Raw genomic sequence first — 20,000 nt, forward strand, 5'->3', positions numbered from 1 at the left:
CCATTACACCACAGAACAGGGGGTTTGGACTGTTCCATTACAGCACAGAACAGGGGGCATTGAAAGACCTGGTAACAATCTGTAATGATGATTGACTATATCCACAGATCTGTTGGAATAGGTTTAGAAGTGTATCCTTCTACTTCCTGAGACTGATCTAACACAACTGGACAAGTCAACGTTGTGGGCATGTGTGCGTGTGTGCGTGAGCGTGCTTTCGTTCATGCGTGTCTGTTTGTGTGTGTGTGTGTGTGTCTGTGCGGTCGTCCGTCCGTTTGTGCGCTTAAGTGTGTGTCCATGCATGTGTGTGTGTGTGTGTGTGTGTGTGTGTGTGTGTGTGTTAACTCACAGCCAGGAGGGGGTCTGAGCAGGGAAGGGTCCCAGTATCTCCACCTCCTCATCACTGGACGGAAAGCAGCACTCCCAACACCACAACAGACATGAGCGACACGACCACCGACACAATAGACAGTCAGTTAGCCTGGCCAGCACACCCTGTAGAGAGAGAGATGGGGATAGAGAGAGAGAAGAGAGAGGAGAGAGAAAGAGAGAGAAAGAGAAAGAGAGAAGAGAGAAGAGAGAGAAGAGAGAGGAGAGAGAAAGATAGAAGAGAGAGAAAGAGAGAGAAAGGGAGAAAAGAGAAGAGAGAGAGAGAGAGAGAAGAGAGAGAAAGAGAGAGAAAGAGAGAAGAGAGAGGAGAGATAAAGAGAGAAGAGAGAGAAAGAGAGAGAAAGAGAGAAGAGAGAGAGAAGAGAGAGAGAGAGAAGAGAGAGGAGAGAGAAAGAGAGAGAAAGAGAAGAGAAAAGAGAGGAGAGAGAAAGAGAGAAGAGAGAGAAGAGAAAGAAAGAAAGAGAAAGAGAGAGAGAAGAGAGAGGAGAGAGAAAGAAAGAGAAAGAGAGAAGAGAGAGAAGAGAGAGGAGAGAGAAAGGTAGAAGAGAGAAGAGAGAGAAAGAGAGAGAAAGGGAGAAGAGAGAAGAGAGAGAGAGAGAGAAGAGAGAGAAAGAGAGAGAAAGAGAGAAGAGAGAGAAAGAGAGAGAAAGAGAGAAGAGAGGAGAGAGAAAGAGAGAAGAGAAAAGAGAGAAGAGAGAGAAGAGAAAGAAAGAGAAAGAGAAAGAGAGAAGAGAGAAGAGAAAGCGCGAGAGAGAGAGAGAGAGAGAGAGAGAGAGAGAGAGAGAGAGAGAGGAAGCAAGCGATTCCCAAACATTCCATAACAAAGCCATCACCTACAGAGAGATGAACCTGGAGAAGAGTCCTCTAAGCAAGCTGGTCCTGGGGCTCAGTCCACAGACCCCCAGGACCAGTGGAGGTTCTAGCTTGTATGGCTCCCTGGGCGAACCCCCCACTCCCCAAAAAACCCCACAAATAAAAGTCAATTGCACAAATTTCAGAGGAGGAACACAAATATCCTCCCTCCTTCCCTCCTCTCTCTCCCCCTCCTTCATTCTCTTCCCTCCCTCCTCCCCTCTCCAACTGATAATTACTACTGAGAATCTCATCTATCATCCCTGAGCTTCCACTTCTCCCACACTCTGACGTCACCTACGAAGGAAAGGACCTGGATGACAGCACTTTCGGGCAGTTAAATGCAACAACCACAACACTACTTATAGAAAACAATCTATTAAATATGTTTTTTGGACACCGTAATTTGTTAGCATGATAGCTATATTTTTTGTTTATGGTAGACGCAGCTTGTTTGCCATTCGCTAATCAGCATTGTCATCGAGTTCAAAGCATGTGAATGCATCCAACTGGTTTTTCCTACATCGCAACAGGTAATTACCACCTTCCCACTCGGTTATGAACACAGCATCACACATGATGACTCATCTCAGCACAACTCCCTGACGTCATCAGCGTGTGCCCACAATACACATCAAAGTTCTTTTCGATTTCCTTTTCCACAGTCCTATTTTGACTTGGTAAACATCCTCATTCCCTGTAGCAATCAGCAGTATAGAGAAACACCTTCATTCTACTCTCATTCTCTCTCTCTCTCTCTCTCTCTCTCTCTCTCTCTCTCTCTCTCTCTCTCTCTCTCTCTCTCTCTCTCTCTCTCTCTCTGACTCCAACCTAAGTGTATGTAAACTGTATATATATATACAGTTGAAGTCGGAAGTTTACATACACTTAGGTTGGAGTCATAAAAACGTATTTATCAACCACTCCGCAAATGTCTTGTTAATTAACAAACTATAGTTTTGGCAAGTCGGTTAGGACATCTACTTTGTTCATGCCACAAGTAATTCTTCCAACAATTGTTTACAGACAGATTATTTCACTTATAATTCACTGTATCACAATTCCAGTGGGTCAAAAGTTTACAAACATTAGGTTGACTGTGCCTTTAAACAGCTTGGAAAAATACAGAAAATTATGTCATGACTTTAGAAGCTTCTGATAGGCTAATTGACATCATTTGAGTCAATTGGAGATGTACCTGTGGATGTATTTCAAGGCCTACCTTCAAACTCAGTGTCTCTTTGCTTGACATCATGGGAAAATCAGAAGAAATCAGCCAAGACCTCAGAAAAAAATGGTAGACCTCCACAAGTCTGGTTCATCCTTGGGAGCAATTTCCAAATGCCTGAAGGCACCACGTTCATCTGTACAAACAATAGTATGGAACACCATGGGACCACGAAGCCTTCATATCGCTCAGAGAGAAAATCCCAGAACAACAGCAAATGACCTTGTGAAGATGCTGGAGGAAACAGGTACAAAAGTATCTATATCCACAGTAAAACGAGTCCTATATCAACATAACCTGAAAGGCCGCTCAGCAAGAAAGAAGCCACTTCTCCAAAGCCACCATAAAAAAAGCCAGACTACGGTTTGCAACTGCACATGGGAACAAAGATCATACTTTTTGGAAAAATGTCCTCTGATGAAACAAAAATAGAACTGTTTGGCCATAATGACCATCATTATGTTTGGAGGAAAAAGGGGGAGGCTTGCAAGCCGAAGAACACCATCCCAACCATGAAGCACGGGGGTGGCAGCATCATGTTGTGGGGGTGCTTTGCTGCAGGAGGGACTGGTGCACTTCACAAAATAGATGGCATCATGAGGAATGAAAATTATGTGGATATATTGAAGCAACATCTCAAGACATCAGTCAGGAAGTTAAAGCTTGGTCGCAAATGGTTCTTCCAAATGGACAATGACCCCAAGTGTACTTCCAAAGTTGTGGCAAAATGGCTTAAGGACAACAAAGTCAAGGTATTGAAGTGGCCATCACCAAGCCCTGACCTCAATCCTATAGAACATTTGTGAGCAGAACTGAAAAAGTGTGTGCGAGCAAGGAGGCCTACAAACCTGACTCAGTTACACCAGCTCTGTCAGGAGGAATGGGCCAAAATTCACCCAACTTATTGTGGGAAGCTTGTGGAAGGCTACCCGAAACGTTTGACCCAAGTTAAACAATTTAAAGACAATGCTACCAAATACTAATTGAGTGTATGTAAACTTCTGACCCACTGGGAATGTGATGAAATAAATAAAAGCTGAAATAAATCATTCTCGCTACGATTATTCTGACATTTCACATTCTTAAAATAAGTGGTGATCCTAACTGACCCAAGGCAGGGAATTTTTACTAGGATTACATGTCAGGAATTGTGAAAAACTGAGTTTAAATGTATTTGGCGAAGGTGTATTTAAACTTCCGACTTCAACTGTGTATGTATATATATATTTAATGTGAGGCTAAAGCAGGCTCAGTCAACTGGACAAACTGCTTATGAATTAACCAACACACAAGGAAATCATACAAGATGAATCGAAAGCGGATCTCTAGGAGATGGGATGAGAGAAATACAGAGAGAGAGAGGGTGAGGGAGGGAGAGAGAGAGAGAGAGAGAGCGGGTGAGGGAGGGAGAGAGAGAGAGAAAGCAAGAGAGAGAGAGAGAGAGAGAGAGAGAAAGCAAGAGAGAGAGAGAGGGGGGGTGATTGTCATGAGTTTGGGATGACGCTTAAGGGAATGAGGATGTTTATGAACTTTGTTTTCTTTTCAACTTCCCCTCTTTCCCTCCCTCCCTCCCTCCCTCCCTCCCTCCCTCCCTCCCTCCCTCCATCCATCCCTCCCTCCCTCTCTACGCAATCACGATTCTAATCAGAGACAAAGACAGTCATGCAGGACAAAATGATTGACATGAATATGCAATGAAGAACCTCTTATTAAGCTGATGAAAATAACAAAGTTTTTGTCTGTGTCTGTGTGTGTGGTATGTGGTGTGTGTGTGTGGTATGTGGTGTGTGGTGTGTATGTCTGTGTGTGTGTGGTATGTGGTGTGTGTGGTGTGTGTGTATCTCTGTGGTGTGTGGCGTGTATGTCTGTGTGGTGTGTGTATGTGTGTTATGTGGTGTGTGTGTCTGTGTGGTGTGTGGTGTGTATGTCTGTGTGGTGTGTGTATGTGTGGTATGTGGTGTGTGTGTGTCTGTGTGGTGTGTGGATGTGTGCCATGTGGTGTGTCTGTGTCTGTGTGTGTGTGTGTTTGTGTGTGATATGTGGTATGTGTGTGTCTATGTGGTGTGTCTGTGTCTGTGTGTGTGTGTGTTTGTGTGTGATATGTGGTATGTGTGTGTCTATGTGGTGTGTGAATGTGTGGTATGTGGTGTGTGTGTGTCTGTGTGGTGTGTGTATGTGTGTGTGTGTCTGTGTGGTGTGTATGTGTGTGTGTGTCTGTGTGGTGTGTATATGTGTGTGTGTGTGTGGGGGGTTGTCACTAGAGCAGACACAGGAGATGGACTGTGCCCACTGAGATCTGACAGCAGAGTCAAGGCTGTTTAACTGGTGATTTGACACCTGCTCCTCTTCTATCACCTCTCTCTGTCTCTACACACACACACACACACACACACACACACACACACACACACACACACACACACACACACACACACACACACACACACACACACACACACACACACGTGTTCAGAGGAGGAGAACATACCTTGTTGATGGGTTCCAACTGTCATTTTTCCCAGTGAGGAGGAACAGTGGATTGTGGGCCGTTGGAGGACCAGGGAGGAGACAGGAAAGAGGGACTTTAGAAACGACGTTTGGTGTTTCAGTTCATTATGATTCATATTAGCATTTACCAACAACAGCTACTCTTCCCATAACCTCCCGAGGTTCAAAACCTAACACAATACAAAAACAATGGGCTGCGTTCATTAGTCCACACCGCAGCAAAACACTTTGCAACTGTTTCTTATTATACAAGTTCAGGGGTTTATTCACTAGGAATCAAATGGAACGAAGCCACCCTGAAAGCTCTTGTTTTCGTTGCAAAAAACGTTGTCCTTAGCGAAACGTTTTTATTAGGGTTTGCAACGGTGTGCACTAATGAATACACCCCAGGTTAGTCCCTCCTCTTTTCTTTCCTTTGTGTTCCCGTGAATTGTAATTTATTTAACTAGGTGAGTCAGTTAAGAACAAATTATTATTTACAATGACGGCCTAGCCCGGCCAAACCCGGGCGACGCCGGGCTAAATGTGCGCCGCCTTATGGAACTCCCAATCACGGGCCGGTTGTGATACAGCCTGGAATCGAACCAGGGTGTCTGTAGTGAGGTCTCTTCGAACAGGTTCATTGGATCAGTCTAAAACGTTGTATATACACTGTTGCCATCTAGTGGCCAAAATCTAAATTGCGCCTCGGCTGGAATAATACATGATGGCCTTCCTCTTGCATTTCAAAGATGATGGTACGAAAAAATTACAAAAGAACGGTATTTTTTTTCTTTGTATTATCTTTTACCAGATCTATTGTGTTATATTCTACTACATTCCTTTAACATTTCCACAAACTTCAAAGTGTTTCCTTTCAAATGGTAAAAACAATATGCATATCCTTGCTTCAGATCCTGAGCTACAGGCAGTTAGAAGTGGGTATGTCATTTTAGGCCCCAAAAAATAATTAGGTTTCAACTATGCAAGTTGGTTAAGAAAAAAATCTTATTTACAATGACGGCCTACACCGGCGAAACCCGGGACGACGCTGGGCCAATTGTACGTCGCCCTATGGGACTCACAATAACAGCCAGTTGTGATACAGCCTGGAATCGAACCAGGGTGTCTGTAGTGACACCTCAAGCACTGCCTGTTCAATCCTTGGAGCTCCTCATCGGTGTAATGTTGGGTAGCCTACCTGTTAAATGTAGTTATTTAATGTTGGGTAGCCTACCTGTTAAATGTAGTTAAGTAATGTTAGGTAGCCTACCTGTTAAATGTAGTTATTTAATGTTGGGTAGCCTACCTGTTAAATGTAGTTATTTAATGTTGGGTAGCCTACCTGTTAAATGTAGTTAAGTAATGTTAGGTAGCCTACCTGTTAAATGTAGTTATTTAATGTTGGGTAGCCTACCTGTTATATGTAGTTAAGTAATGTTGGGTAGCCTACCTGTTAAATGTAGTTATTTAATGCTACCTGTTGAAGTTCTGAGTGGGCGTCGGCTCGTGCCAGTAGAACTCCCAACGTGTAGACGTGACCTTCTCGCCAAGACGCCAATGAATGAGTCCAATGTGAAATAATTAAATTAAGTTCTTTAAGGAAACCGTTTCTTTTGTTTGTGATTATGTCTGTACGTCTAGTATTATACGTTGTGATGAAGGATGTGGGAATGTTGGTTTTTACATTGACGTCATTGTGATAGTCATTGTGATTTGGACAGTGGTATGTCCCATGGAAGGGCTGAGGGACTATAAGCGGCTGTTTTTGGGCAGATTGGTCTTGGTCATTGTGATTTGGACAGTGGTATGTCCCATGGAAGGGCTGAGGGACTATAAGCGGCTGTTTTTGGGCAGATTGGTCTTGGTCATTGTGATTTGGACAGTGGTATGTCCCATGGAAGGGCTGAGGGAGTAGAAGCGTCTGTCTTTGGGCAGATTGGTCTTGGTCATTGTGATTTGGACAGTGGTATGTCCCATGGAAGGGCTGAGGGACTATAAGCGTCTGTCTTTGGGCAGATTTGTTACGGTGCGTGAATGAGGACCCAAAAGCGAATTAACGTAAACAGAACTTCTTTAATAACAAAACATAGGTAGGCTCAGATGGACCGGCAGATTCCGACAGGACAGGACAAGGTTGCAGCAAACATGACGATAGTCTGGTTCAGGCATGAAAAACACAAACAAGAATCCGACAAAGACAGGAACAAAAACAGAGAGAGATATAGAGGACTAATCAGAGGGAAAAAGGGAACAGGTGGGAAAAGGGGTGACGAGGTAGTTAGGAGGAGACAAGGAACAGCTGGGGGAAAGAGGGGGAGAAAAGGTAACCTAATAACGACCAGCAGAGGGAGACAGGGTGAAGGGAAAGGACAGAAACAAGACACAACATGACAATACATGACAGTACCCCCCCACTCACCGAGCGCCTCCTGGCGCACTCGAGGAGGAAACCTGGCGGCAACGGAGGAAATCATCGATCAGCGCACGGTCCAGCACGTCCCGAGAGGGAACCCAACTCCTCTCCTCAGGACCGTACCCCTCCCAATCTACTAGGTACTGATGACCACGGCCCCGAGGACGCATGTCCAAAATCCTACGGACCCTGTAGATGGGTGCGCCCTCGACAAGGATGGGGGGGGGGGGGGAGACGAGCGGGGGCGCGAAGAACGGGCTTGACACAGGAGACATGGAAGACCGGGTGGACGCGACGAAGATATCGCGGAAGAAGAAGTCGCACTGCGACAGGATTAATGATCCGAGAAATACGGAACGGACCAATGAACCGCGGGGTCAACTTGCGAGAAGCGGTCTTAAGGGGAAGGTTCTGAGTGGAGAGCCAAACTCTCTGACCGCAACAATATCTAGGACTCTTAGTTCTACGCTTATTAGCAGCTCTCACAGTCTGCGCCCTATAACGGCAAAGTGCAGACCTGACCCTCTTCCAGGTGCGCTCGCAACGTTGGACAAAAGCCTGAGCGGAGGGGACGCTGGACTCGGCGAACTGAGATGAGAACAGCGGAGGCTGGTACCCGAGGCTACTCTGAAAAGGAGATAGCCCGGTCGCAGACGAAGGAAGCGAGTTGTGGGCGTATTCTGCCCAGGGGAGCTGTTCTGACCAAGACGCAGGGTTGCGAAAAGAAAGACTGCGTAAGATGCGACCAATAGTCTGATTGGCCCGTTCTGCTTGACCGTTAGACTGGGGGTGAAAGCCGGAAGAGAGACTGACGGAAGCCCCAATCAAACGGCAAAACTCCCTCCAAAATTGAGACGTGAATTGCGGACCTCTGTCCGAAACGACGTCTGACGGAAGGCCATGAATTCTGAAAACATTCTCGATGATGATTTGTGCCGTCTCTTTAGCAGAAGGAAGCTTAGCAAGGGGAATAAAATGAGCCGCCTTAGAGAACCTGTCGACAACCGTAAGAATAACAGTCTTCCCCGCTGACGAAGGCAGTCCGGTGACAAAATCTAAGGCGATGTGAGACCACGGTCGAGAGGGAATGGGAAGCGGCCTGAGACGGCCGGCAGGAGGGGAGTTACCGGACTTAGTCTGCGCGCAGACCGAACAAGCAGCCACGAAGCGACGCGTGTCATGCTCCCGGGTGGGCCACCAAAAACGCTGGCGAATGGAAGCAAGCGTACCCCGAACGCCAGGATGGCCGGCTAACTTGGCAGAGTGAGCCCACTGAAGAACGGCCAGACGAGTAGGAACGGGAACGAAAAGAAGGTTCCTAGGACAAGCGCGCGGCGACGGAGTTTGAGTGAGTGCTTGCTTTACCTGCCTCTCAATTCCCCAGACAGTCAACCCGACAACACGCCCCTCAGGGAGAATCCCCTCGGGGTCAGTGGAGGCTACTGAAGAACTGAAGAGACGAGATAAAGCATCAGGCTTGGTGTTCTTAGAGCCCGGACGATAAGAAATCACGAACTCGAAACGAGCGAAAAACAGCGCCCAGCGCGCCTGACGCGCATTAAGTCGTTTGGCAGAACGGATGTACTCAAGGTTCCTATGGTCAGTCCAAACGACAAAAGGAACGGTCGCCCCCTCCAACCACTGTCGCCATTCGCCTAGGGCTAAGCGGATGGCGAGCAGTTCGCGGTTTCCCACATCATAGTTACGTTCCGACGGCGACAGGCGATGAGAAAAATACGCGCAAGGGTGGACCTTGTCGTCAGAGAGGGAGCGCTGAGAAAGAATGGCTCCCACGCCCACCTCTGACGCGTCAACCTCGACAACGAACTGTCTAGTGACGTCAGGTGTAACAAGGATAGGTGCGGATGTAAAACGATTCTTGAGGAGATCAAAAGCTCCCTGGGCGGAAACGGACCACTTAAAGCACGTCTTGACAGAAGTAAGGGCTGTGAGAGGAGCTGCCACCTGACCGAAATTACGGATGAAACGACGATAGAAGTTCGCGAAGCCGAGAAAGCGCTGCAGCTCGACGCGTGACTTAGGGACGGGCCAATCAATGACAGCTTGGACCTTAGCGGGATCCATCTTAATGCCTTCAGCGGAAATAACAGAACCGAGAAATGTGACGGAGGAGGCATGAAAAGAGCACTTCTCAGCCTTCACAAAAAGACAATTCTCTAAAAGGCGCTGGAGGACACGTCGAACGTGCTGAACATGAATCTGGAGTGACGGTGAAAAAATCAGGATATCGTCAAGGTAAACGAAAACAAAGATGTTCAGCATGTCTCTCAGGACATCATTGACTAATGCCTGAAAGACAGCTGGAGCGTTAGCGAGGCCGAAAGGAAGAACCCGGTATTCAAAGTGCCCTAACGGAGTGTTAAACGCCGTCTTCCACTCGTCCCCCTCCCTGATGCGCACGAGATGGTAAGCGTTACGAAGGTCCAACTTAGTGAAAAACCTGGCTCCCTGCAGGATCTCGAAGGCTGAAGACATAAGAGGAAGCGGATAACGATTCTTCACTGTTATGTCATTCAGCCCTCGATAATCTATGCAGGGGCGCAGGGACCCGTCCTTCTTCTTAACAAAAAAAAACCCCGCTCCGGCGGGAGAGGAGGAGGGGACTATGGTACCGGCGGCAAGAGCTACAGACAAATAATCTTCGAGAGCCTTACGTTCGGGAGCCGACAGAGAGTATAGTCTACCCCGGGGGGGAGTGGTTCCCGGAAGGAGATCAATACTACAATCATACGACCGGTGTGGGGGAAGAGAGGTGGCCCTGGACCGACTGAACACCGTGCGCAGATCGTGATATTCCTCCGGCACCCCTGTCAAATCACCAGGCTCCTCCTGTGAAGAAGAGACAGAGGAAACAGGAGGGATAGCAGACATTAAACATTTCACATGACAAGAGACGTTCCAGGAGAGGATAGAATTACTAGACCAATTAATGGAAGGATTATGACAAACTAGCCAGGGATGGCCCAAAACAACAGGTGTAAAAGGTGAACGAAAAATTAAAAAAGAAATGGTTTCGCTATGATTACCAGAAACAGTGAGGGTTAAAGGTAGCGTCTCACGCTGAATCCTGGGGAGAGGACTACCATCCAGGGCGAACAAGGCCGTGGACTCCCTTAACTGTCTGAGAGGAATGTCATGTTCCCGAGCCCAGGTCTCGTCCATAAAACAGCCCTCCGCCCCAGAGTCTATTAAGGCACTGCAGGAAGCTGACGAACCGGTCCAGCGTAGATGGACCGACAAGGTAGTGCAGGATCTTGAAGGAGAGACAGGAGTAGTAGCGCTCACCAGTAGCCCTCCGCTTACTGATGAGCTCTGGCTTTTACTGGACATGAAGTGACAAAATGACCAGCAGAACCGCAATAGAGACAGAGGCGGTTGGTGATTCTCCGTTCCCTCTCCTTAGTCGAGATGCGGATACCTCCCAGCTGCATAGGCTCAGCACCCGAGCCGGCAGAGGAAGATGGTAGTGATGCGGAGAGGGGGGCAACGGAGAACGCGAGCTCCTTTCCACGAGCTCGGTGACGAAGATCAACCCGTCGCTCAATGCGAATAGCGAGTTCAATCAAGGAATCCACGCTGGAAGGAACCTCCCGGGAGAGAAACGAGCGAGCAAAGCCGGCTCGTTCCAGCCACTGGAGGCAGCAAGAGTGCGAAACTCAATAGAGTAGTCTGTTATGGATCGATTACCTTGACATAGGGAAGACAGGGCCCTGGAAGCCTCCTCCCCAAAAACAGATCGATCAAAGACCCGTCTCATCTCCTCCTTAAAGTCCTGATACTGGTTAGTACACTCAGCCCTTGCCTCCCAGATTGCCGTGCCCCACTCACGAGCCCGTCCAGTAAGGAGGGATATGACGTAGGCGACACGAGCAGTGCTCCTGGAGTAAGTGTTGGGCTGGAGAGAAAACACAATATCACACTGGGTGAGGAACGAGCGGCATTCAGTGGGCTCCCCAGAGTAACACGGCGGGTTATTGATTCTGGGCTCCGGAGATTCGAAAGCCCTGGAAGTGGCCGGTGGATCGAGGCGGAGATGGTGAACCTGTTCTGTGAGGTTGGAGACTTGGGTGGCCAGGGTCTCAACGGCATGTCGAGCAGCAGACAATTCCTGCTCGTGTCTGCCTAGCATCGCTCCCTGGATCTCGACGGCTGAGTGGAGAGGATCCGAAGTCGCTGGGTCCATTCTTGGTCGGATTCTTCTGTTACGCTGCGTGAATGAGGACCCAAAAGCGAATTAACGTAAACAGAACTTCTTTAATAACAAAACATAGGTAGGCTCAGATGGACCGGCAGATTCCGACAGGACAGGACAAGGTTGCAGCAAACATGACGATAGTCTGGTTCAGGCATGAAAAACACAAACAAGAATCCGACAAAGACAGGAACAAAAACAGAGAGAGATATAGAGGACTAATCAGAGGGAAAAAGGGAACAGGTGGGAAAAGGGGTGACGAGGTAGTTAGGAGGAGACAAGGAACAGCTGGGGGAAAGAGGGGGAGAAAAGGTAACCTAATAACGACCAGCAGAGGGAGACAGGGTGAAGGGAAAGGACAGAAACAAGACACAACATGACAATACATGACAAGATTGGTCTTGGTCATTGTGAGGGGAGTCTGACGTGATCCTGGTAGCTCTACCTGAGACTTATGGAATAGACAGGTTTATCTGCTTCAAGGAATTTTATTTAGTTGAAGTTATATTATCGAGAACTTTTATAAATATACATATGGATTATTTTGTAAATTATTGCCGTTTGAAGTAACCCGGCAACACAACCTCTTGGGTTCACACGCACACGCATGCTCACGCACACACACACACACACACACACACACACACACACACACACACACACACACACACACACACACACACACACGCATGCGCACGCACACACACACACACACACACACACACACACACACACACACACACACACACACACACACACACAAAACAACTTGACCTATACCAAGCTGACAGCAACTTGTTAAAATACATAAAGTTTAGACCATGTCATCTAATCAATATCTTCTTCTAGGAAACAGATCGGAGATCACAGAGACAGTCAGACAGTAATACAGGACGATGTCTAATCACAGAGACAGTCAGACAGTAATACAGGACGATGTCTGATCACAGAGACAGTCAGACAGTAATACAGGACGATGTCTGATCACAGAGACAGTCAGACAGTAATACAGGACGATGTCTGATCACAGAGACAGTCAGACAGTAATACAGGACGATGTCTGATCACAGAGACAGTCAGACAGTAATACAGGACGATGTCTGATCACAGAGACAGTTAGACAGTAATACAGGACGATGTCTGATCACAGAGACAGTTAGACAGTAATACAGGACGACGTCTGATCACAGAGACAGTCAGACAGTAATACAGGACGATGTCTGATCACAGAGACAGTCAGACAGTAATACAGGACGATGTCTGACCACAGAGACAGTTAGACAGTAATACAGGACGATGTCTGACCACAGAGACAGTTAGACAGTAATACAGGACGACGTCTGATCACAGAGACAGTTAGACAGTAATACAGGACGATGTCTGATCACAGAGACAGTCAGACAGTAATACAGGACGATGTCTGACCACAGAGACAGTTAGACAGTAATACAGGACGATGTCTGATCACAGAGACAGTCAGACAGTAATACAGGACGATGTCTGATCACAGAGACAGTCAGACAGTAATACAGGACGATGTCTGATCACAGAGACAGTCAGACAGTAATACAGGACGATGTCTGATCACAGAGACAGTCAGACAGTAATACAGGACGATGTCTGATCACAGAGACAGTTAGACAGTAATACAGGACGATGTCTGATCACAGAGACAGTTAGACAGTAATACAGGACGACGTCTGATCACAGAGACAGTCAGACAGTAATACAGGACGATGTCTGATCACAGAGACAGTCAGACAGTAATACAGGACGATGTCTGACCACAGAGACAGTTAGACAGTAATACAGGACGATGTCTGACCACAGAGACAGTTAGACAGTAATACAGGACGACGTCTGATCACAGAGACAGTTAGACAGTAATACAGGACGATGTCTGATCACAGAGACAGTCAGACAGTAATACAGGACGATGTCTGACCACAGAGACAGTTAGACAGTAATACAGGACGATGTCTGATCACAGAGACAGTCAGACAGTAATACAGGACGATGTCTGATCACAGAGACAGTCAGACAGTAATACAGGACGATGTCTGATCACAGAGACAGTCAGACAGTAATACAGGACGATGTCTGATCACAGAGACAGTTAGACAGTAATACAGGACGATGTCTGATCACAGAGACAGTTAGACAGTAATACAGGACGATGTCTGATCACAGAGACAGTCAGACAGTAATACAGGACGATGTCTGATCACAGAGACAGTCAGACAGTAATACAGGACGATGTCTGACCACAGAGACAGTTAGACAGTAATACAGGACGATGTCTGACCACAGAGACAGTTAGACAGTAATACAGGACGACGTCTGATCACAGAGACAGTTAGACAGTAATACAGGACGATGTCTGATCACAGAGACAGTCAGACAGTAATACAGGACGATGTCTGACCACAGAGACAGTTAGACAGTAATACAGGACGATGTCTGATCACAGAGACAGTCAGACAGTAATACAGGACGATGTCTGATCACAGAGACAGTCAGACAGTAATACAGGACGATGTCTGATCACAGAGACAGTTAGACAGTAATACAGGACGATGTCTGATCACAGAGACAGTCAGACAGTAATACAGGACGATGTCTGATCACAGAGACAGTCAGACAGTAATACAGGACGATGTCTTATCACAGAGACAGTTAGACAGTAAGTAGTAGTAGACACTGTAGTGGAGGGTAAACACACTGACTGTAACAGTAAACACTGTAGTGGTAAACACTGTAGTGGAGGGTAAACACACTGACTCTAACAGTACACACTGTAGTGGTAAACACACTGACTCTAACAGTACACACTGTAGTGGAGGGTAAACACACTGACTCTAACAGTACACACTGACTCTAACAGTACACACTGTAGTGGAGGGTAAACACACTGACTCTAACAGTACACACTGTAGTGGTAAACACACTGACTCTAACAGTACACACTGTAGTGGAGGGTAAACACACTGACTCTAACAGTGCACACTGACTCTAACAGTACACACTGTAGTGGAGGGTAAACACACTGACTCTAACAGTACACACTGTAGTGGAGGGTAAACACACTGACTCTAACAGTACACACTGTAGTGGAGGGTAAACACACTGACTCTAACAGTACACACTGTAGTGGAGGGTAAACACACTGACTCTAACAGTACACACTGTAGTGGTAAACACACTGACTCTAACAGTACACACTGTAGTGGAGGATAAACACACTGACTCTAACAGTACACACTGTAGTGGAGGGAAAACACACTGACTCTAACAGTACACACTGTAGTGGAGGGTAAACACACTGACTCTAACAGTAAACACTGTAGTAGAGGGTAAACACACTGACTCTAACAGTACACACCAGTAGTATATTTACTTTTACTCAAGTATGATAATTGGCTACTTTTTCCACCACTGTGTGTGTGTGTGTGTGTGTGTGTGTGTGTGTGTGTGTGTGTGTGTGTGTGTGTGTGTGTGTGTGTGTGTGTGTGTGTGTGTGTGTGTGTGTACAGATTCTCTATCCATCTCCAGTCTGTTTTCCTCTTCTGCTCTGTCATCTTTCCCATCAGTCCCTATTTCTAATCTATCTCCATGTTTACAAGCTGTCTCATGTCTTCCAACGATTCCCTCTCTCCCTTCCTCTCTCTTCCTTCCCCTCTCTCTCTCTCTGTTTCTCTCTGTTTCCCTTCCTTCCTTCCTTCCTTCCTTCCTTCCTTCCTTCCTTCCTTCCTTCCTTCCTTCCTTCCTTCCTTCCTTCCTTATTCTCTCTCTCACTCTGTTTCTCTCTGTTTCCCTTCCTTCCTTCCTCTCTCTCTCTCTCTCTCTCTCTCTCTCTCTCTCTCTCTCTCTCTCTCTCTCTCTCTCTCTCCCTCTCTCACTTCATCTCTCGCTCTCTGTTTATCTCCCTCGCTCTTTCTCTGCCTCTGTTTCTCTGTTTCTCTCTCTCCCTCTCTCACTTCCTCTCTCGCTCTCTGTTTATCTCCCTCGCTCTTTTTCTGCCTCTCTGTTTCTCTGTTTCTCTCTCTCTCTCGTTCTCCCTGATGTTGTCTTTATTAGCAGTTGCTGTACCCACGGCGACAGCAAAATGAGCAGCGTACCCTCCCTCTCTTTCCCTCCATTCATCTCTTCCTCCTTCTCTCCATCCCTTCCCCCACGTCAGGATGACACATCTTGTGGTCAGTCACAGGCAGAGAAAGGGAGGGAGGGAGGGAGCAAAGGAGAGAGGGATGGAGGGAGGGAGGGAGGGAGGGAGGGAGTAAAGGAGAGAGGGAGGGAGGGAGGGAGGGAGCAAAGGAGAGAGGGAGGACAGAGATGGAGGGAGGGAGGGAGGGCAGAGATAGAGGGAGGGAGGGAGGGAGGGAGGGAGGGAGGGAAGGAAGGAGGGAGGGCAGAGATAGAGGGAGGGAGGGAGGGAGGGAGGGAGGGAGGGCAGAGATAGAGGGAGGGAGGGAATAAAAGGACAAACATCTAAAACTACCGCACTCATAGACACACACGTACAAAAACACAGAACAAACATGCATAGAGGGTGAGAATGAAAAGGCCCTTTCCATCATACAGGAATAACTAAACATGTCTATTTACAAACACCTTGAGCCCTCAGTCTGCACACAGGACTATCAATGCATTAAAAGAAATGCAGAAAAAAAATGTGTTTCTATAAATCTATATTTTTAAAGACTCAAATAATTGTTTCCTGTGTATTTGGTTAACTAACTCAAAACAAACCACATTAGCTCATATTGTCAAATCTCTATAACATTATATAGTATAGGTTATATAGTCATATCTCTATAATATTAGGTTATATAGTCATATCTCTATAATATTATATAGTATAGGTTATATAGTCATATCTCTATAACATTATATAGTATAGGTTATATAGTCATATCTCTATAATATTATATAGTATAGGTTATATAGTCATATCTCTATAATATTAGGTTATATAGTCATATCTCTATAACATTATATAGTATAGGTTATATAGTCATATCTCTATAATATTAGGTTATATAGTCATATCTCTATAACATTAGGTTATATAGTCATATCTCTATAATATTATATAGTATAGGTTATATAGTCATATCTCTATAATATTATATAGTATAGGTTATATAGTCATATCTCTATAATATTAGGTTATATAGTCATATCTCTATAACATTATATAGTATAGGTTATACAGTCATATCTCTATAATATTATATAGTATAGGTTATATAGTCATATCTCTATAATATTATATAGTATAGGTTATACAGTCATATCTCTATAATATTATATAGTATAGGTTATACAGTCATATCTCTATAATATTATATAGTATAGGTTATACAGTCATATCTCTATAACATTATATAGTATAGGTTATATAGTCATATCTCTATAATATTATATAGTATAGGTTATACAGTCATATCTCTATAATATTATATAGTATAGGTTATACAATCATATCTCTATAATATTAGGTTATATAGTCATATCTCTATAATATTATATAGTATAGGTTATACAGTCATATCTCTATAATATTATATAGTATAGGTTATATAGTCATATCTCTATAATATTAGGTTATACAGTCATATCTCTATAACATTATATAGTATAGGTTATATAGTCATATCTCTATAATATTATATAGTATAGGTTATACAGTCATATCTCTATAATATTATATAGTATAGGTTATACAATCATATCTCTATAATATTAGGTTATATAGTCATATCTCTATAATATTATATAGTATAGGTTATACAGTCATATCTCTATAATATTATATAGTATAGGTTATATAGTCATATCTCTATAATATTAGGTTATATAGTCATATCTCTATAACATTATATAGTATAGGTTATACAGTCATATCTCTATAATATTATATAGTATAGGTTATATAGTCATATCTCTATAACATTAGGTTATATAGTCATATCTCTATAATATTATATAGTATAGGTTATATAGTCATATCTCTATAATATTATATAGTATAGGTTATATAGTCATATCTCTATAATATTAGGTTATATAGTCATATCTCTATAACATTATATAGTATAGGTTATACAGTCATATCTCTATAATATTATATAGTATAGGTTATATAGTCATATCTCTATAATATTATATAGTATAGGTTATACAGTCATATCTCTATAATATTATATAGTATAGGTTATACAGTCATATCTCTATAATATTATATAGTATAGGTTATACAGTCATATCTCTATAACATTATATAGTATAGGTTATATAGTCATATCTCTATAATATTATATAGTATAGGTTATACAGTCATATCTCTATAATATTATATAGTATAGGTTATACAGTCATATCTCTATAATATTATATAGTATAGGTTATATAGTCATATCTCTATAATATTAGGTTATATAGTCATATCTCTATAATATTAGGTTATATAGTCATATCTCTATAACATTAGGTTATATAGTCATATCTCTATAATATTATATAGTATAGGTTATATAGTCATATCTCTATAATATTAGGTTATATAGTCATATCTCTATAATATTATATAGTATAGGTTATATAGTCATATCTCTATAATATTAGGTTATATAGTCATATCTCTATAACATTATATAGTATAGGTTATATAGTCATATCTCTATAATATTAGGTTATATAGTCATATCTCTATAATATTAGGTTATATAGTCATATCTCTATAACATTATATAGTATAGGTTATATAGTCATATCTCTATAATATTATATAGTATAGGTTATATAGTCATATCTCTATAATATTAGGTTATATAGTCATATCTCTATAATATTAGGTTATATAGTCATATTTCTATAACATTATATAGTATAGGTTATATAGTCATATCTCTATAATATTATATAGTATAGGTTATATAGTCATATCTCTATAACATTATATAGTATAGGTTATACAGTCATATCTCTATAATATTATATAGTATAGGTTATACAGTCATATCTCTATAATATTAGGTTATACAGTCATATCTCTATAATATTAGGTTATATAGTCATATCTCTATAATATTAGGTTATATAGTCAAATCTCTGTAATATTATATAATATAGGTTATACAGTCATATCTCTATAACATCAGGTTATATAGTCAAATCTCTATAACATTTTATAGTATAGGTTATACAGTCATATCTCTATAACATTATATAGTATAGGTTATATAGTCATATCTCTGTAATATTAGGTTATATAGTCATATCTCTATAATATTAGGTTATATAGTCAAATCTCTATAATATTATATAGTATAGGTTATATAGTCATATCTCTATAATATTATATAGTATAGGTTATATAGTCATATCTCTATAATATTATATAGTATAGGTTATATAGTCATATCTCTATAATATTATATAGTATAGGTTATATAGTCATATCTCTATAATATTAGGTTATATAGTCATATCTCTATAATATTAGGTTATATAGTCAAATCTCTATAATATTATATAGTATAGGTTATATAGTCATATCTCTATAATATTAGGTTATATAGTCATATCTCTATAACATTATATAGTATAGGTTATACAGTCATATCTCTATAACATTATATAGTATAGGTTATATAGTCAAATCTCTATAATATTATATAGTATAGGTTATATAGTCATATCTCTATAATATTAGGTTATATAGTCATATCTCTATAACATTATATAGTATAGGTTATATAGTCATATCTCTATAATATTAGGTTATATAGTCATATCTCTATAATATTATATAGTATAGGTTATGTAGTCATATCTCTATAACATTAGGTTATATAGTCATATCTCTATAACATTATATAGTATAGGTTATATAGTCATATCTCTATAATATTATATAGTATAGGTTATATAGTCATATCTCTATAACATTATATAGTATAGGTTATATAGTCATATCTCTATAATATTAGGTTATATAGTCATATCTCTATAATATTATATAGTATAGGTTATGTAGTCATATCTCTATAACATTAGGTTATATAGTCATATCTCTATAACATTATATAGTATAGGTTATATAGTCATATCTCTATAATATTATATAGTATAGGTTATATAGTCATATCTCTATAATATTAGGTTATATAGTCATATCTCTATAATATTAGGTTATATAGTCATATCTCTATAATATTATATAGTATAGGTTATATAGTCATATCTCTATAATATTAGGTTATATAGTCATATCTCTATAATATTATATAGTATAGGTTATATAGTCATATCTCTATAATATTAGGTTATATAGTCATATCTCTATAATATTAGGTTATATAGTCATATCTCTATAATATTAGGTTATATAGTCATATCTCTATAATATT

At 42.2% G+C, this 20,000-nt stretch overlaps 1 protein-coding gene across 1 annotated transcript in view; it reads right to left on the reverse strand.

Annotated features, from left to right (window-relative positions):
- The window catches only part of LOC110515892 (synaptotagmin-17-like), a 59,024-nt gene that overhangs the window by 37,320 nt on the left and 1,704 nt on the right, over positions 1–20,000 (reverse strand). Inside the window, exons 2-3 of the mRNA XM_036939397.1 lie at positions 4,959–4,976; positions 350–495 (exon numbers count right to left, since the gene is read on the reverse strand). Of these exons, the coding sequence (XP_036795292.1) occupies positions 350–495; positions 4,959–4,976 (164 nt within the window). The remainder of the gene's footprint in view (positions 1–349; positions 496–4,958; positions 4,977–20,000) is intronic.

This window comes from Oncorhynchus mykiss, chromosome 12 (genome assembly GCF_013265735.2).
Source record: "Oncorhynchus mykiss isolate Arlee chromosome 12, USDA_OmykA_1.1, whole genome shotgun sequence".
NCBI classification, from domain to species: domain Eukaryota; kingdom Metazoa; phylum Chordata; class Actinopteri; order Salmoniformes; family Salmonidae; genus Oncorhynchus; species Oncorhynchus mykiss.